This window comes from Trachurus trachurus (genome assembly GCF_905171665.1).
Source record: "Trachurus trachurus genome assembly, chromosome: 8".
NCBI lineage: Eukaryota > Metazoa > Chordata > Actinopteri > Carangiformes > Carangidae > Trachurus > Trachurus trachurus.
In genome coordinates, this window is record NC_139905.1 from 10,580,317 (window position 1) to 10,601,284 (window position 20,968).

The 20,968-nt window shown below is 40.4% G+C and overlaps 2 protein-coding genes across 2 annotated transcripts in view; one reads left to right on the forward strand and one right to left on the reverse strand.

Annotated features, from left to right (window-relative positions):
• The window catches only part of cUnh16orf89 (chromosome Un C16orf89 homolog), a 302,917-nt gene that overhangs the window by 20,405 nt on the left and 261,544 nt on the right, over positions 1-20,968 (reverse strand). The window lies entirely within an intron of this gene.
• pigq (phosphatidylinositol glycan anchor biosynthesis, class Q) lies at positions 1,313-17,733 on the forward strand. The gene is made up of 14 exons (XM_083977419.1): positions 1,313-1,393; positions 2,655-2,852; positions 3,661-3,847; positions 4,492-4,742; positions 4,952-5,148; positions 5,836-5,967; positions 6,146-6,266; positions 6,882-7,008; positions 7,855-8,008; positions 12,929-13,040; positions 13,152-13,232; positions 14,504-14,618; positions 14,770-14,831; positions 15,708-17,733. The coding sequence occupies exons 2-14, from the start codon at positions 2,700-2,702 to the stop codon at positions 15,858-15,860; spliced, it is 1,845 nt and encodes a 614-aa protein (XP_083833545.1). The 5' UTR covers positions 1,313-1,393; positions 2,655-2,699; the 3' UTR covers positions 15,861-17,733.

The following is a 20,968-nucleotide window of genomic DNA, read 5'->3' on the forward strand; positions in this document are numbered from 1 at the left end:
TAAAACACATGGTAAAACATTATAAACAAGTCAATATAATAACAAATAAGGCACTATAAAGCATTTTATGAGATAAAACTATTCATCTATAAACAAAGATTATAGCTACATAGTTTTCAAAAGCTGAAAACACCTATTATATGTGAATTTACCACCTTGTGTGTTATGTTATCATGGGATTATTTTTGAAATAGTAGGCTTAATCACAGGAATGTAAAGTTGTGTGGTCAAATGTAAAGTTATGATTTTCCTTTCCAACTTAACTCAGTATCTGACCTGATCCCTGCCAAAATCTTCCCTCTTGTTATGATGGTGATTTTCTTTTTGTAATTGCAGCCTGAAAATCACAGACACATCTAAATAATAATAATACATAAAACTATAACAGTTAAATCCCCAAATTTTAACAGCACGATAGCCTACACAAGCAAGATACAGTGTCCCTTTTAAATTGTCCATCAGTAGCCTGTCTGTTTGTGTTTTGGATGACTGGATAGTCATAATATTTTTTCTATTTTCGGTCTGTTGGTTTTTCATCCCGCTCTTTTCTTGCTGTGTCACTGCATGAAGAGATAAACCTCTTTACAGTTGGGCCAACTCCTCATTCCCCCACAACTCACTGCGTCAGCATTTACTGGTAAGTAACAAGAAGATTATTATGATGTGTGTCTTTTTTCTTCTTCTTTTTTTGTCTTTGTTAATCGGCTATAATAATTAGAGCAAAAGTATCTTTCATTTGAAAATGAAACAAACAAGTGATGGATCAGATAACTGTTGCCAAACTAACTCAAATATTAAACCAAAGGCCAGAAAGTTTGGTCCACAAAAACTTGAATACAGTACAATATCACCACTAATAATTACATTATTTAAAATTAGTAGAGTTACATCAGATCATGTCCTTTAACCAAAACTGAACACATGGTAATTTGGAAAGGTTTAGTGTATTTTCGTTGGTGTTCATATTGCTGTGTGTTGTTATGCAGCAACAGGCTATATGAATGAATAGAGAGTAAAATATGAAATGTGAACTCTCCTGTTTATTATGTTATTTCTCTATTGACCCTACACTGCCCTGTAGTATTCACAGAAAAACTGAAATACAGTATTTGTGTCAATGCATCAACAGTCAAAAATAAGTAAAATATTATAAGGAATATATTTAAGTTTTTTTTTGTCCCCTAATTGGTCTTATCAGAGCTTGAATCGTGTATATTTAAATTACAAATCAACGGAGCGGACGTTTTGATAGAAGGAACTTTTAATAAGGGATCGTTTGTTTCTTACCGGAGCTTTTAACGCTCTGGACTGTCAACAAACAAAATGGCGGCGGTTTGCTCAGAGCTCAACTGAACTCGACGGAGCCGATGGGAGGTGAAAACTTGTAAAGAAGGTAAATTAAATCCGTTTTAACCCGATATCTTACATCGGCGTCGCCTTTATATAGCGTCCTCTGTCTGTTACATCCTTAGTGAGATAATTAAATTACATTTTTAACGTTTTTAGTCCGAGGAGTCTGGTGAACTTGAAGCAGGGTTTTCCTCCACATTTTTTTGTTTTTTTGACGGCTGCTGACTCTGCTGTTAACCTACTTTCTTGTTATGGCCTAGTTAATTAACACTGATGTGATGCTGCTGTCAGAGAAATCAATGCTAATCCTGCCCGGGGCTTTGTACGTTGCCAGGACAACAGGCTTCAAACTCAATATTTGAAGGGCGATAAAAGGACGAAGCTCTGTCACATCCTCATTGTCCCCCCTGAAGTGCCTTAAAAAAAAAAATGGAAATTTAGTATTTTAATCTGTCGTTGCGCTTCTCTGTAAACACACTTTATAAATAGGATTATTAAGTATGATTCCAGATTTCACTTTTCTATTGTCATTTTTATGTAAACTGTGCATAAAAACGAGATACTGTGCAGCGATTAAAAAACAAAACAGAGAAATAGTGCAACAGTAAAAATCTCAAATTCTCAAATTGTCAAAAAGATCAAATAAGTGAGTGCAGCATTAAGGAAGTGAATCAATATTAAATACTAAATAGTTAATAATAAATACAAAATGCTCAAATTAATATGCTAAAAATGGTAGGGGGATAGACAGCCAGGGTTTATTGTGTGTTCAGTATTCGGAGCATAAACTCACTCACAGCTTATCAATTCGGCTTATTTAATATATTTTATGTCTTTGTAGGATTCATTTTATATAGTATATCTCTACAGTTTAGCTTCTCGTATGGGGCAGTTCCTCTAAGTAATTTCTAACTGAAACAGTTATGCAAAGCAAGTAAACTTGTTTCATGTTACTAATCCTGAGTTCTGAGACATATATTTCCATTAAAAGGGAAATAAAAGGGAGTTTTTATATCTTGAGTACATTATCATTCACCATTGGCATGGAGTAGCAGCTCCTCTGTCATTTACTCTGTTTTGCACCTTAAATTGATTTCATTTGCTGATAAGAAATTAAAATATGTCATGTGAACTATCTTCTATTTCAACTGGGATCATAACGTTTTAAGCTGTATCCACCCAAAATTTAACTGAGGTGGAGAACAAGGATTTATATCCTTCCCCTCCTTCTTGTTTAGTTTTTTTTTATCTTTATGAGAGGAGTTAATTACAGCAAATCCTGATACATTTCTTATCTCTCCCAGGTCGTCAGAGCTGCTGGAGGCTGGACACTGAGCAGCGGTGAAATCATGGTGCTGAAGATCTTCTTTCCACAGTGCTGTAACCGGGCGGACAGCGGGCTGCTGGTGGGCCGCTGGATCAAAGGCCATGACTCGGCCGTGGTGCTGGCGGTCATTCACTACCCGTTCATCCCCGGGCAGGTCAAACAGTACGTCCAAAAGGTCAGTACAGCTCCGGACCGCCCTCTCTGTGTTGTATCAGGTGAAACTCACTGATTTATATCCACATTTTAACCCTCCTGTTGTCCTTCTGGGTCAAATTGACCCAATCTGTTCACTTCCTCCTTTCCTTCCCTTTTCCTTTCCTTCTTTCCTCCCTTCCTTCCCTTTGTCCTCATTTCTTCTTCCTTCCTCTTTTGATCCAATTGACCTGATCTGTTCCCTCCTTCCATCTTTCTTTCTATCCTTTTCCCCTTCCTTCTTTCCTCCCTTCTTCCTTCCTTTTTCTTCCTCACTTGAACGAATCTGTTCCCTCCCTCCATATTTATTTCCTTCCTTTATTCCTTCCTTCTTTCCCTTCAACCTTTCTTCTTCCTTCCTTTTGGACCCAATCTGTTCCCTCCCTCCTTCTATCTTTCCTTCCTTTTCCCCTTCCTCTTTCCTCCCATCTTTCCCTTTGTCCTTCCTTTTTTCCTTCCCTCTTTCTTTCCTTCCTTCCTCCCTTTGTCCTTCCTTCTTTCCCCTCATCCTTCCTTCCTTCTTTCTTTTCTTCCTTCCTTCCCTTCGTCCTTCCTTTCTTCTTTCTTTTCTTCCTTCCTTCCTTCCTTCTTTCTTGCCTTCCTTCCTTATTTCTTTTCTTCCTTCCTTCCCTTCATCCTTCCTTCCTTCCTTCCTTGACCCAGGAGGACAACAGGAGGGTTAACACATGCACTTCTATTAGTAAATCCAACAAAGATGATAATTAACACATGAATCAAAATTTAAAATGCTACAGAAATTCAATATACTACTCCACCCATTTTTCTCCCAGATGCAGGCTCAGAGCGGGGTGGAGCTGTCGGTGCTCGGCTCCTGGAGTTTACCCAAAGAGGGTCAGGAGGGCATGGAGAGCTTCCTCCGAGACCTCAGCACCATCTTCCCCCAGAAGCGCTGGCTCCAGGTCAGCCGCGAGATCGGCAAGATGGGCTTCACCTGCGATGTTCTCAACCGGGATCAGAGTAAGACCGTCATCATCATCGATGTCCGCTGGGTTTCTGTCTGAAGTAGTTTAGGACAGAAAGGAATTTTTAAATGCTCTAGTCCAGTGGTTCTCAAACTTTTTTTACATTATTAAGGACCCCTAAACTGACACAAATTAGACCACGGACCCCCCCATTGGACAACTTAAACATAAAACAAACACCAGAAATACACAAATATTTGAATAACATTGCTTCTTTTAGTCAATGTACGTTCAAATTACTGTCAATGGCATTACCATTGACCATTACCAATTACCACATTTTTTTTCCCAGAAATGGCATGATTTTTTTCCAAAAATTCATGCCATTTCTGGAAAAAAATGTGGTAAAATTTTGAGAAAAGGTTGGGGACCCCCTTGAACCCGCCCAAGGACCCCTAGGAGTCCCCGGACCCCACATTGAGAACCACTGCTCTAGTCTATATAGTTAAAGGTTAAGTCCAATTGCAGTCTTGGCAAGAGATGTTTTAATAATTTGCTGTGTTTTGAGTATTTTCTAACATGAAAACTCTCCAAACTTTAATTTCCATCAAGCGTATTTATTTCAAAGGCACTTATAAGGCTGTTTTTAATTTACAAAAAAGAATTTGTTCAAAATGAGTTGATCTTTGTGATGGCCAGGTGGAGGAGCTGCCCCGCTGAAGGTAAAAAAGAAGAAGGATGAGGAGGAGAAGAAGAGTGATGGTGAGAGCAGAGTTAAAGCAGAAGAGGGGGAAGAGGAGAAGCAGAAGGAGGAGGGGGAAGAGGAGGATGAGGAGGAGAAGGTGATCTTCGTCCACTACGAGCAGAGGAAGGTGATGCTGTCACAGCTTCACCCCATCGAGAATGGAGTTCCTGACCCCAAAACTGAGCCGCCGTCCGAGCTGCGACAGGTACGAGACAGAGACAAATCAGTCGCACTCCTCAGTCTAATTCCTTCCCAGCTGATTGTTGCGTCTAGTGTTTAACTTTCTCTGCTCGGCTGAGAAAACCCAAGGTCACGTCCCCACAGCGTGTAGAGAGTAAAGTGTGACTGTGGTTCAGGGAGCAGGTTGATTAAAGCTCCTCCTCTCCCTCCTCTCCTCTCCCTCCCCTGGTCCAGATGTTCCACACGGTGGCCAACAACGAGCCTCTGTACTTCATGGACAAATACGACGACGGGCCGCTGAAGTCGACGCACTGGCAGTCTGAAGGTCGCGAGGCGAGCATCATCGTGGAGCTGCTCAAACAGGCGTCCGTCCCGCTCTGTCTGCTCCTCAGCTGGTTGCTGTCCATATGGACGTGGATCTGTAACATGCGGTACGAGGAGGGAAACAATAAGCAACCATTTTTTATAGTTGTTATTCAGATTACAGTCATTGTTTTGCCCCGAGATACTTAGTTTGCAAATTGAATACCTGTCTGTGGTGACGATTTTCACAATTGTTAACAAACAGTTACACACACTCGACAATTTCTTTGATAAAATGTACGCTTGTAAGGTTGGAAATTTTCTGAAAGGGATAGTTCAACATTTTCGGCAAATTGGCCCATTGGCATAATCCCTATAGTTTTAGGAGTAGATTCGTTACCCTACCTTAACGGCGGAGCAGAGCCACGAGCTGCTCAGAGCTACGCTACTGAGGCTAATGGGATTTCTTGGTTTCCCTCATCAAACTCATCACATACACAATCCAACAACTCCAAAACGCTCTTGTGGACAAGTTGTGACCTGCTAATTCCCCACGCTACGAGATAATAACGGAACATTACGAGACGTAGCTCTGAGCAGCTCACGGCTCTGCTCCGCCGTTCTAAAAATAGCTTGCACCAACAATTAAAGGTAATGAACCTACTCCTAAAACTATAGGGATTGTGTCAATGGGCCAATTTGCTAAAATGTTGAACTATCCCTTAAGTCTCAAGATGAAAGATGAGAGTATCTCTGATGCTGTAACACTTCACACTTTCACGGTCATTATCATCACTGTTATATTTCACCTGCAGGATTTTCAGTCTGTTCCCGCTCCGGTTCCTGTCCAGTAAACTGTCCACCTGCGTTCAGCTGAGCTACAGAACCGAACACATGAGGACGCTCAGTTCACCCAAAGCTGCTGCTGGTCACACACAGTTCATGAGGTGAGTTTCTGCTATTTGTCTGTGCACTTTTCACCTGATGGTGCAGTTATATGGAAGGTCATGAGGTCACAAGAAAGACCAGAAGGAATCAGCATCTGGAGAGGAGACCATGATGAATATCAGCAGAAACTCCTAAGACGATATAACCAGGCGCCTCTCCTCCTCTGTCCGTCTGTAGAAAAGCCAACATCCTGGTGTCGTTCCTGGTCGACGTGGCTCTCGGCATCTTGCTCATGACATGGCTCTACAGAGACAACCACATCACCATGTTGGCAAATACACTGGTGCCTGCAGCAGATGTAAGTGTCTCTGACTTCAATGTATTTTGGTGTTTTGAGGTGGTCACTGTGTCAGGTTAAATGATCGGTGGCCTCTAGGATATGGTGCAGGCCTCATGTTGGACAAACCTACTGTTTTCAAGAAAATGGTGACTCTCAAAATCTAAATTAGTGCCAAAAAAACACACTCATTTATTATGTAAAAGAACAAGATTTGTGTCACTGATGTGTAGTAGTAGTTGTAGTAGTTTGTTTATTCGATCTTGTGCAAAAATTGTTTACAGTCGAGCATCAATCACAATCAGTTAACCTTCCATAATACCGTCCTTAGTTCAACTAGTCCATAAATAGATCGAAAAGGTGTAGGCTGAAGCTATCCAGCTTATAAATGCCTACCCTTTAATTCATTATTTCAGTAAAACCATTAAAGCTCTTCATGGTTTCAGAAAGAAGCAAGTATCTAATAATTAAAAAAAACAAAAATAACAGCATTACAGATTCAATCAAAACTCAATTGATCAATCCTGTTTATAGCTTTCTATCATACTATGTTTTAACCGTGAACCGTCCAGACACAGTTGAAGACTAATACTCTTCCTTTGCTCTTCCTTTACACCTCTGTGTGTTTGTTTCCAGCATGTGGCTAAAGAGCTGGACCAGCTGCTGCAGTGGCTGATGGGAGCTCCTGCTGGGTTGAAGATGAACCGGGCCCTGGACCAGGTTCTGGGACGCTTCTTCCTCTACCACATTCACCTGTGGATCAGTGAGTCACACCAGGAAAAAACACACACACACACACACACACACACACACACACACACACACACACACACACACACACACACACACACACACACACACACACACACACACACACACACACAAAGCCAAGCTCCCACTCAGGGTTTATTTGTTTCTCTATTAGTTTATTTGTACATGGATCCCCATTAGTCGTCACCTTGATGAGGACTATTCTTTCTGGGGTCTGATTAAAGACCAACAACTTTAAATCAAAAGACACTCAAAATAGTCAAACAATTAAGTCAAACTACAAAAATATACACTATCAACAACAATCCCTTATTAATTAGTACAACAAATAGGATAAAAGCCTTTAAAATAGCCTATCTTATTAAAAGCAGGTAATAAGTTGCTCAAAATAAGATTTCTTTATGCATCTTTATATACTTTTCTTGAGTGTCTTTTTGAAACTTGATTTATTATCAGTACCAATAAGATAGAAGAGTCTGTTACAATATGATATAGCTCTATATAGGCATGTATCTGTACATGGGTTGACTATTGAAAATGTAACAAATTGAAGCAAAAGAAAAACTGTCTATGTAGTACGTATGTATGTATATTATAAACGACGCACACTGGAGATGGGATCCATGTATGGTATTCATGCAATTGTGTCTAATAGCTCTCTGTCAGTTTAAACTGTTTTGTTTTTTCTCACTACAGTTTTTTGAAAACTCAATAAAAAACAATTTGAAATAAATAAGATATAGCTCTATATAATTGACGTTCACACTGACATAAAACACCTTGCCAACACCAACTCAAGGCCTCACAGCTTCAGCTTCGTATGTGTCTGTCCGTCCAGGCTACATCCACCTGATGTCTCCCTTCATTGAGGGGATCCTCTGGTACGGCGGCCTGTCCGCCTGCCTGGGCCTGACCTTCGCCCTCTCGCTGCTCTCCGACATGGTGGCGCTGCTCACCTTCCACATCTACTGCTTCTATGTCTACGGAGCCAGGTGAGACCGCAACACATGTTTCATGTTTAGTTCTTTTACTGCTATGAAACAAAAGAACAAGGGGTTGTACTGAAAACACGAGGAACACGTGAGGCTTTATTTTGAGACTTGTATGTTTTTAGTTTATGGTCCATGTGGATTTAAAAGTAAAATAAAGTAAATCTTTAATGTCCTGAAACGGGCAGATAGTGTCACAGCATGGTGCTTGACAATAAAAGACACAACAGCCACTAAGGTGAGAGAGAGGAAGAGACAAAGAGACAAAACAGCACTGATGTACAATGGTGACACAGGCAGAACAAGAAATCATAAGAAAAAGGAAAGTCTGCACACCAACATTTTTTAAAGGGTTAGTTCAACATTTTTTCATGACTTAGGCAGAACAACAAAGCCACGATAGAATCTATACAAAAGACTCTAGAGGAAGACTCTTGTGGCAACAGTTTTTTTCCATCTCCACAGACGAGAAAGAACAATGAATCAAATTTATAAATGCATGAACATAGTGAAGAAATAAATAAATACATGAAACCTGAAGTTGAACCATCCTCCGTGTAGCTGCTGCTAATTCTTAATCAAGGCAAAGAGCTGAGATGTTTAATCACTTCAAGCTTTTTAAAAGTGTGTCACTTCGTATGCACCAGAGAGTTATTAAACAGCGAGGTTCAGTCTGTGTCTACCTGACCAGCTAGAAGAAGTAAATCTGCTCAGCAGCTCTGGAACAAATGATTTGCACAAAAAAAAACACCTTATTACAGGTGGAGGCAGCATCTAATACACAACACAGTCGAACAGAGCTCAAAAACAGTGTGTGCTATTGAACAGCAACACATCTCTTGATTTCAGTGACATATTGATGTTGATTCACCAGTAGGGGGCAGTTTTCACAAAGTTTTGCCTCAGTAAAATCACGTATATCAGAGCTTCTTATTGACCCCTTTCTAAATGTGAATATTTCAATGACCTCCATCTGTGCCTGGAGCGTGAATGTGCTAAATAGAAAATGATCTTTCTGCTTTAAGAGTCAGGTTTTTTTTTTCTGTACACACATTAATATTTTTCAGCTGATTTTGCTGTTTGACAAAAAGCTCAGGAGGTCATCAGACACAGTTGGAGCCATCAACTTCTTGTGATAATGACAAATAATTAGAGATAATTATCCATCGTAAATTTCTCAGCAACCTGAAATATGGTTTTTCAGGTTCCTAATCACAGATGAACGCTCTGATTTTACCAGCTTCCTGCTTCTAACAGAGAGTATTAATCATTTCATAAATTATTCCAACAGCATGTGAGTTTATTTAGATTTTTGCAGTCTGAAAACAGATTGTTGTAGCTTCAGATCTGCTCAGGTTAAGAAACGTTGTCTCCTTGTGAACAACAAAACACAGATGTGAGTTTAGATGAAGTACCGCATCCACACGGACTCAAACACACATGGAGTCGTGCATACCGGTACTTTAAAGTACCTGCGTTGTTTATGAACAGAGTCGGTACAGAAAAGCTTTTGTTATGATCCCCTTAATTCAAACCGGCGCTACAACATATAAATCACCTGGATTCGACTGTTAGAACAGGATGTTTTGTCAGACGTCAGTGTTACATAACACAGATGTTTGCAAAAAAAAAAGATTTAGTTGTCTCTTCCTTCGTTGTGGCTCAGCTGCTCCACACACGGCCGCTCTTTAGGAGAGGAAGATCAGGTTGATATCAGAGGTTTGGAGTGAAATATCTCAGCAACTGTTGGATGTATTGTCACGAGACTTTGTTCCCCGTCAGGAAGCGTTGTAATAACGTTTGATCCTCCTTTAACTTCTCACTCATCACCACCAAGTCTAAATGTTTATGTCTTCGTGACCAAACACCTGCAGAGCTAACGACATACTCATAAGCTTCAGTTTTCAGTAAAGCGGCTTTTGCTTCGTGAAAGAATTTAAAATTCAGAAATATTCGGGTGCATCAGAGGACTGAGAAAAACCTAAGAATAGCCGCCGGATCGTTATGTTGTCGGCTTAATGGTTTAAAATAATATTATATGTTAATCTTCTGTCATTTGCTGACATGTGGGGACGCACGAAGCCAAAGTCCCAACATGTCATCTCAGGAAAAAAGTCCTGTTTGGTGGGATTAAAGGATAACGGAGCCGAATGGCTTTTTTTAAATTTATTAAATAATTTATCACGAGCCTGGCGATTTTCTTAAATCTTAAAATGTTTCAAACGTGGATGTTAAGTCGTCGTTCAGGTGCACTCATCATCGTTTGATTTTCCTCTCGGCTCAGTTTGAACCTGGCCTCGTCCCGGCTGTGTATCTCTGTGGTGTGATGGAAGTCTTAGAGCGCTGTGATAATAGTCCTGCATGCTGGAGGAGAGAGGAGCGACTAAATTATGCATTTGCTCTAAAGATAGGTCGGCTGCCTCGCCCATGGTGCATAATGAAATATTACCCACTTTCCTTGTTACATATTTATGCTCCAACAGCTCTTTGGTTGTGGGCGAGTGTGTGTGTTAGATTCAGTCAGAGACCCTTTGTCAGAGTCACTTATTAAATCTGTATGCCTGCACCTAAAAATATCTCCCGCTGTGATCCCAATGCAACGGTCAACAATGGAGAAACTCGATTGAATCAGCTTTAAGAAGCTCCTTTGATAATAATGTGAGTGTGATTAACAGATGGTTCTGAAATCTGATGCAGGCATTTGTTTTCAGGCCACAGCTGATGGATCGGCCAATTTTAGATTGTATTTATTTATTTGTCCACAGTTTCTAGCACCAGCACCTAAAAAGTAAAGCGACTCCACAGACAAGACGTTACATCAAACACAGTTATGTAACAAATTCACATTGCAAATTATCAGTCAGCTCTGTGCACACAGAGTAGTTCTGTGTGTTTTTTTCATTTCCTCTTTTTATTCGCACTGTTGTGGTTTAGCGAGATAACTTCCTGTTTTATGCGCTACTGTGCCTTAAATGTATTGATGGGGATTTTATTGACTTTTATTTTATTGACTGAGTCCTGCAGTAGATACGAGTCCTTTATCGGATCTCACTAGTGGAACTGCCACGCTGCAACACTTCAAGTATAGCTGAAGGCTAAAATAACTACAAAAAGACATCTGATCAACTTTGATTTGCTGAGAATCAGAGATACTACCACGCTACTTTTTAATCTTCACAGCCTGAAAATGCACCGAGTAGCTGGAGATATGAAATGTTGATTAAAGGTATCTGACATCGGTAGCCGGATGCACTTTACTAGTCACTTACTGACAACTGACAACGGCTACAGATTGACGGCTATTAGGTGGATCAGAAAACAACGATCTGATCTGATCGGAATAGCAGCTGTGTGTTGAGTGCACACTTGCACACAAACACTTTAGACAGTTAACATGAATGAGCTGCAGCTGATGTCGTCTGCTGACATCATCATTTTAGCCAGTGTCAGTAACGATCGATGCAAACGAAAAGCTGACTCAGCTGCTCTCTGCTGACAGAGGTTTGAGAAATCCACCTCATCCGATGACAAGGATCTGGATCCAGTTTGTCAGAATATCTTTAAAGGGATAGTTCAACATTTTGGCAAATTGGCCCATTGCCATGATCCCTATAGTCTTATGAGTAGGTTAATTACCTTTATTTGTCCTGCCAGCTATTTTTAAAACGGTGGAGCAGAGCCGTGAGCTGCTCAGAGCTACGCTATGGAGGCTAATGTGATTTCTTGGTTTCCCTCATTAAACTCATCAAATACACAATCCAACAACTCCAAAACAGTTGTTAGTTAGTTATAGTTAGTATAGTTATTTTCAAGGTAAATTCATGCCAAACCGCTGATGCGTGGTCCGTTGGGGGCAGTTTTTCGGCAAGCAGTCTCTGCATTTGCCTCGAAAACAACTCTGTCTCATAACGTTCTGTTATTATCTCATAGCGTGGTGAATGTGCAGGTCACAACTTGTCCACCAGAGCGTTTTGGAGTTGTTGGATTGTGTAGAAATCCCATTAGCCTCCGTAGCGTAGCTCTGAACAGTTCGCGGCTCTGCTCCACCGTTCTAAAAACAGCTTGCACCGACAAGTAAAGGTAACAAACCTATTGCTATGACTATAGGGATTATGGCAATGGGGCTGGGCCAATTTGCCAAAATGTTGAACTAACCCTTTAAAATAAGAAAATCTAAATGGTTAAAGCAGAAGTGAGTGATCCGGTCGTTTTCGCTAATGCTGCGTTCCAGGCAGGCTTTTGAAATCGTAAATTACAGCTTCAAGTCACAACTTACGACTTTGTAGCGTTCAAGGCAACCCACTCGTGTTTTTCCGACCTGTTTTACCGGTGAAAGTCACTATAACGGCCACTCGTAACTTCCGACCGGTGAACTCGTACCAGATCGAACTGGTACGACTTCACGGTCGGAAAAATACGAGTTTCCTTGAACGCACCATAACAGTCCTCGTCGCTACGTCACCACATTCACGGCGTTCCTTGGCTGCACACACAGCCCTGCATGCCGTTCTCTCTCCTCATTGGATAAAAACTGTAGGATACGATAAATGTTTTCTCCTCGGCTCAGAGCAGAGCAGAGTGACTGACAGACCCGTGTTTCAGTCCAAACACTCTATGTAAGTGATTGCTGTCGGAAGATATAACTATTTAAGACTTATATTAACACAAATATATCACTCACTTCTGCTTTAAAGTGGGAAGAGCTGCAAACAGTCACAGCTGACTGGTCCAGTTCTCCCAGTACAAACTTAGACTCTTTTATTTAAATACATCCCAAACCATTTCTGTCAGTCTCTCACCTGTCTCCATTTGGTCCATTCGGACCCGGAGGAGCAGGGTAACTGGTATTTAACGTGTGTTGTTTTTCCATGAGGATATCATTAGCTGTCTGTGTGTGTGTCTGTGTGTGTGTGTCCCTGTCAGGCTTTACTGTATGAAGATCTACGGCCTCTCGTCTCTCTGGAGGCTCTTCAGAGGGAAGAAGTGGAACGTCCTGCGCCAGAGAGTTGACTCCTGCTCCTACGATCTGGACCAGGTAACATACAAACACACACACACACACAAACAAACCAAGTACTATAATCATCATTTTCTCAGAGATTTTGACGTTTACTCTTGAGTGTTCTCTGTGTTTGTGATGCTCCAGCTTTTCATCGGGACTCTGCTGTTCACCATCCTGCTGTTCCTGCTCCCCACCACAGCTCTCTACTACCTGGTCTTCACCCTGGTAAGTGAATAAACTAGTTATTTAACACTTTTCATGTGTGACATTTGAATTGCTGATCCTTATTCGTGGTTGTAAGAAACGTAAACCATCTCTATGTAGTTTTTATAGTGTCGGCCAATCACAAGAGAGGAGGCTCTGGGTCTCTCTTTTTTGATTGGCTGACTGTTTGCTGAATGATTGACTAAAAATAGAGCAGATTTCAGGTAAACACTCAGGGGAAACTAATTCCTGCAAGGTTAGATGGTGGTTGGGGCTTGGTAACTGATTTGTTGTGACATCACAAAGTTACAGAAGTCCTAATGGCTCTTTTCACGGCTCATTTCCTGACTACAGGTTGTGTGCCTTTCTCTGTGAATTGAAGCTTTGATACTTTCACAGTATATAAATATAGAGACTAGAAGTGCTTTATAAACAAACTACACATGGGCTTCTACCTTTTATACAACATGGGACCTTTAAAACTTCTTATTAAACTCCTTCCTCCTACATGTGGGTCTGGACAGGCGTGGATGTAAACTCAATGCTTTGCAGAGGCATTTAAGTGCAAGGTGGCGGCTCCAGTTGATAATAAAGATAATTGTTAGTTGCCGCTCTAGATTCAGGGCAGCACAAGTGGCATGTGCAGTAATGCCCAACCACAAACCTGCCAAGCACAGACAGAGACTGTGCCAGGCAGGTTTTTGGAGATCGTCTGCTGACGGCTTGTTTTTCAGACTGGAAGAAACACAGTGTCAGTCAGAGCTCAGTCGACGGGATCAGTCTGCCGCTGCAGAGCCAGAAAAACTGACAGAAAAATAACCAAAAAATTCTCTTTCCTCTCTCATGTCTTCGGATATCTTTTTACCCACTGTTCACCTTGACAACGTGTCACTATTGGAATCACAGCCCTCATCACAACAACATAAATCCAAGCTGACAACAGCTGCTGTCTCCTGCCACTCACAAACTCCACGGCCTTTTTTAAAAAATATATACACCGGGTGTGTTGTTTGAAAGTTATAAATAGATCCATGGGGGAGTTTCACATCACATCATGAAATAAATGTTTGATGTTTACTTGATGTAATTGGCCCCGCGCTCTGAGGTGTCACCTGGGGATAAATGCAAATAACAGATTTCAGCATTGTTTTAAATCCACAAGTCTAACTAACTAGTCCAGAGCCAGTTTTTAGCCAAACATCTCACATACAACAACCCCGACCGATTTTCAGGGGGATATGTTAGTTTTTTTGGGGTTTTTTTAACCCGTGTGTGTCCCTTTTGTCGTGCAGTTGCGGCTGGTGGTGGTGCTTTTCCAAGGTGTCCTGCACCTCAGTGTGGATTTCATCAACTCCTTCCCTCTGTTCGCCATGAGCCTCCGCATCTGTCGGCCCTACAGACTGGCAGGTACTTGAAGCTTATCAGCAATTCAGTTTGTTTGTGTGACACTGCATCAAACTTCAATACAATTATAGATATTATTTGTGTATATGGTATGTGGATGGACGAGTGGTGCTTTTCAAGTACACAGTGTAATAATTGTTGTTGTGTGTTACAGAGGGCGTTAAGTTCAGGGTGCTGTGTGAGGAACCGGGGACGGCCCTTCACCTGCTGATGGAGGTAAGACGTTTAAAGCTTCCACATGTAAAAATTAAAGTTTGTTGGTGACGTTGAAACGTTTTCCTCCCAGCTGAGGACAGTTTGAAAGTGAGTTCCTCCTTTCATCCAAATCATCTGGAGAAAATTACCCTTTCATTTCCTGACCCTGTGGCCATTACAAACCTTTCACTAGTTAGTATTGATCAGTTTTCAGTGGCCTGTCCAATCCACCAAGTGAAGTGAAGTGAAGTAAAGCGAAGCAAGACACTTAAGCTCATGTAACTTATGTTAGAGTGTGTGTGCCTTGTGCATTAACAGTAAAAGGGACATTGCAATTATGATTTCCTGTATTTATTTTCTTACTCTCAGCAGTTTCGGTGAAAGTGTTGAGGAAGTAACTCTACAAGATTCAATTGTACAGTTTCGTCCAAATAACATCATGTATGATGCTGTTGCAATATCATGAAAAATATCACACACGGCAGGAAAGGTCATCAAACTGTTATTTTTCTCTATTAATCAATTTATGTTTTAGTCTATCTATGGTATGGTCTATCTATTATTGTATAGTCTATTTACTCTGTTTTCCTGGGACCATTGTTTTGTCTGAACCAACTAACCAAGGTTCAAAAATATTTAGTTTACTGACAGAGAAGACAAAGAACGCCTGCACGTGTTCACATTGATAAAGTTTGTTTTTTTGCATCTTTCCTTTAAAAAAAAGTTATCTGATCCTTACAGCTGTGAGATGGTTTGCAAAACATTGATTATTTTTTCCTCCAGATCCACTTCAAGTGCATCATGGAGCACTTCTCCAATTGTGTTTTTATTTAAGTAACGCTATCAAGTACTTGAGCATTTTGTCTTTATCAGGCCGTCGTGTGTCTTTCTCCTCAGATCAACCCTCTGAAGTGCAGCACAGTGGTTCAGAACTACCGCACTCCCACTTACAGCTGCTACCCTAAAGACTCGTGGGCGGCGCTGGTCAAGAAACTGTTTGTCGGGGAGCTGATTTATCCCTGGAGACACAAAACCACCAAGGCTGACTGAGAAACACCAGCCAGAAAAGTGACAGAGAGTGAGGTAAAGAGAGCGAGTCGAGAGAGGAGGAGGAGGAGGAGGAGGAGGAGGGATGAAGGGAAGGAGGAAAGGGAAGAGACTGAATAAATAATGAGATTGAAACAGACAGATGGAGGCACAGAGAGGAAATGGGAAGCAAGGGTGAAACTGGTACAAAGACCTCCGAGTTGAGCCGCTTTTATGTTTGATGGGAAGAACGTCAGGAAGAGCGAAGCGAAGCTGCCAAGTCGACAACACACTCAACAGCCACAAACTAAAAAAACAAACAAACAAGTCATGTGATGCTGTGATCGTAAAATAACCCTCAGTGCATGGTCGAGATACTTTATTATTTATAAAAACATTCCCAGGTTTTTTTTTAGTTTTTGTCCACATGTGAAATCCTGCTCCATAATTAGACACGAGCAGCTTTAAGCCGAAGTGAGCAGCACTTTTCTGTCCCTTAGGACATGGGTGTATAGTGCCAAACACCAAGGGACCAAAACAACTGCGTAATATTTTTTGAATATGAGATGATTAATAATAAAAAACGAGCTGAACTTCAACTTGTGCAGATAAAATGTGAAAGTATCGATTCTTTACACTGTAAACGATTATTGACCCTGTTTCCCCTGTTAATGTCAGAGTAAACTCAACCAGCAAACAAACAACACTCCACAGACGCTTTGTGTTTTGGTATGTGTATCATCGTCGTCGTCTCCGGGGGTTAATCCCCGCTGTATTTGTGGACCCCGTGTTCTTTTCTGTCGTGTCACCATGTGGTCAAGCTATTCTGGGTGGTCTGTCACTGTTGGTTCATGTTATGCTGCTGTCATCCCCCCCTGGCTTATGGCATTTGTAAACCATGTGTCATGAGCTGGTGCAGATTATAATATGCAGATGCTACGTGTGTGTGTGTGTGTGTGTGTATGTGTGTGTGACTACAGCGTTGCTCATCACGCCTGGCAGATATCACTGTTGCTTTACTGTCACATGCAGATTCTAGGTGATACGACACTGATGTCACTGCTGGTCATCTGACATATGGCTCCTTTGTTCCACTGGTTGAACCCGTTCTTGTGTGAGCAACACCACACACGCTGGTGACATCTCTAAATAACCAGTGGTGTATAATAGACATGTGCCATGAGATGAACAGTGATGCACTAAGGTTTTAAAGGGATAGTGCAACATTTTGGCAAATTGGCCCATTGCCATAATCCCTATAGTCATAGCATTAGGTTCGTTGCCTTTCACTGTCGGTGCAAGCTATTTTTAGAACGGCGGAGCAGAGCTGCGAGCTGCTCAGAGCTACGCTACGGAGGCTAATGGGATTTCTTGGTTTCCCTCATCAAACTCATCTAATACACAATCCAACAACTCCAAGACGCTGTGGTGGACAAGTTGTGACCTGCACATTCACCACACTATGAGATAATAACAGAACGATATGATGCTCCACCGCTCAAAAAACAGCTTGCACCGACAATTAAAGATAATGAACCTACTTCTAAGACTATAGGGATTATGGCAATGGGCCAATTTGCCAAAATGTTGAACTATCCCTTTAAGGTCCTGGGGAAAAAAATGCTGTTACATGAGGATGATTTCAGGAATAATTACTATCATATAAAGTGCAGAAAACAAAGAGCACAACTCAGATCATGGTTTAAACCAGCGCTGGTCCTGCTTTAGTTCACCTGCTCCTTAAGTCCTTTGGTTATTCCAGCATCTTGGAGAACCTGCCACATGTTCCTCTGTTTCTTTATGGAGGAAAAACGTTTGCACACCAGTTGACGGAAAGGTGCGTCGGAGGAGGAGAACAACGTGGACTTGGCGAAGAAACTCCTGCACACTTTTTTCTTACTTGCAATATTATTTATTGTTAAAAGGCCAACATTGCGGTTGTTTAACCTTCTTCAGTTGCAGAAGGTTAAACAACTGAAAACGTTGGCCTTTTAACAATAAATAATATTGCAAGTAAGAAGAAAGAAAGTGTGCAGGAGTTTCTTCGCCAAGTCCCCTCTGTTTCTTTATGAATTTAAAGACCGACTCCATGATGCTGAGATCAGGGCTCTGTGCAGCACAGTGGAGGATGAGGGTCGAAATGCCACAAGCCTTTAAAACAGCAGCAGCAGCGTAGTGAAAACCAGCAGTGGCGTGCTACAAAGGTTCAGCACCAGAACAACGAAGATTGACACTCCCCCTTTTTAAACACTCCTATAACACACCTTTAGGACAAAATGACAACTTTTGAAGACATTTTGTTATCTAAAAGTTACATTGTTGCAAATGCATTCATGCTTTATTACTAGAGCCTGTTTTATTTTAAAGACAAGGTGACCATCCGTTTTGCACCATCCACACTTCACACTCTTCGCTCCTTTATACCTGAATATGCTAAATGCTAAAGTAGCAACTTGATGATTCAAAGTGTTGTCCGTTAAACATCTTAAAGTATCCCAACATAAGCTACTAGTTATACCACACTGAGCACTGTAGCAGAAAAAAAACAAAACAAAAAACCCAAAACAAAACTGTGTTTATTGAGGGTGGTTTTTATTATTCATGTCTGTTACTTTTTTTCTTTCTTTTTTTTAACAATAAGAAAATATGTCTTATGTCCTCTTCCAAAAGTTTCATAGTCTTGCTTTAAACTTTAATCAGTCTGACCTCATTCGCTATAACAGAGTTGAGAGGGAACTGCGAGTTGTTAAACAGCTACAGCGCTTGAAACAAACGTTAGTAGATGAGACAGTATTTTCATGTATGGATGAATTGTTCCCGTGAAGCCTCTACAAAAGGGCAGAATCCCACTTAGAAAGTATTTATGTATTAACGGCACTGACTGTGTAGGTAGTTTAAATCCTTTAGATTTTATATGATTAAATGTTAAAATTGAGCCTAATTCAAATGATAATAACTGGATAAGCTGTTTTTTTTTTGTTTTCAATACAATTTTTTAATCTTTATGAGTATAAATTAAATGATTTATGTTTATTTGTTGCCATATTTCCTTCCACTGGAACTATTTTACTCAGGCAGGTGTGCCACAGAGTGAGTTACTGATAGAGATGACTAATATTGATGATTTTTTTTTTTTCTATTTATGTGCCTAATCATGTGATTTTAGTTTTATCTGTTGCCCTTGAATTCTTTAGAACAATCAACCTGAACCAGCTCTCATTAAGAAAAACAATCCTCTTCTTGTCTGTCTGTAGCATAAAAGAGCTTTGGAGCTGGTGGGAGGTTATTTAGACTAATCATGTAACGCATCCCCAGACCGATCTCCAGTTACGCAGAGATGAAACTGATACTAATCTTCTTATCAGACTCTGAAGTAGGTTTCATTATTTTTCTTTCAATGGGAATTATTGCTGTTTAATTTAGCGTCCTTAACACCCAATGCATCATTTGTAACAGTTGATTATTATTATTTTTTGTTCTTTCTTTCTTTTAAATCTAATCCTCTGTTGGTCTGCTCTAAATTGTCTTACTGTTGTGTAATAAAATTTATTCGTATTTAATATTCTGACATCCATTATTTTCTATGTGAGGCTTCTCGGTTCATAAACAGCTAATGAATGACGCAGAGTAGAAAACATGACAGTCTTCCGTGATTAATCTCATCTGCAGTGTCAATAAGACACAAAACACAGAGCTGCTCCATCAATGATTAATCCGAAGCAGAATTAATGCCTACTTAGAATTAATTGGATTTATTTTAGCGGCATAAAGTGTGCAATTGCTGTACTGCAGCAGTGAATCGTGTGTATCAGCCTTCTGTGGTGCTGTTGTTGGTCTTTTATATTCACTGTAGTGTTATAAACCTAAACAGATCTGCCCTCGACCCCGGTGGATTAGACCATGATGATAAAAAGACTGTATTGTAATTTTTAAATGGATCTGTATGTGATTTTGTCTGTGAGGTTATATCTTCAGACCTGGGTTAATGCCTGTGCATGCAGATAAAAGTTTAAGGTTTTAAGCTTTTTAGGGTCCAGATGTCCCAGCATGCCTCTGGAGATTGGCTCCATGTGGCCCACTGCCATTAAGACTCCTCCTCATTAATGAGCAGGGAAGCAATTAAGGGGAAAACACTATCCTTTAAGAAGCTTGTCAGAATATAAAAGCAGTCAGCTTGAAGGGAAAAAAAGGAAGGCACAGAAACACTGGTCTGTCTGTCTATCTATCTATCTATCTATCTATCTATCTATCTATCTATCTATCTATCTATCTATCTATCTATCTATCTATCTATCTATCTATCTATCTATCTATCAACAAGATCTGTAGAAGAAGGGCATGTTTTCTTATAATGAATAGATGAGTATCTGTAATCATAAGGAATTGTATTTAGTGTGATGTAAGATAACAGAAATGTGGAGGTGAGGTGAAAACATCCAGCTGGATAGTGCAAATCCCATATGGTCTGTGAGAAAGGCAAAGGGCAGTTTTCTTATTGCGACCATCCGGCAATAAGAAACAATGATGTATGGAGCTCCAAATGCATTAAACGATAAAATAGAAATTATATTTCAAAACTGTTAGCACTCTAAAGGCACTTTACTCGTTATATGACTCCATTCAAGCTGTTATCTGTACACTTATTCAGTGTGTGTGTGTATGTGTGTGTGTGGGTGTTCATCCTCAGCCGACAGCAGAGGTGAGTCATGATGTTACAAAAACCCATCTGACACAGATAAAAACACACACATTCCTTCATACTGTAAAACACATTTCATAATATTATTCAGAATTAATTTATATACATTCAAATGATTGCGCAGCTTTTCCTGTTTTTATTTAACTTTTACTTAATGTGACTGAACTCATTGTTGCCCAAACCTTTTATCTTTTAGCGCTGAGACACTTTCAGTTTCGACTATAGCCTTTTTTTTTTCTTTTTTTTTTTACAGTTGACAGTCATATATGTTTTATTTCCTTGCCTTGTGTAAAGCACTTTGAAATGTGGGTGTAGAAAGGTGCTCTTGAAATAAGCATTTCCATTATCACAGGGCAGTTACGCAATATTCAACCTGCAATGATATGTTATGTCATAATATTCTGACAATGTGTTAACAAAGAAAACTGAACCC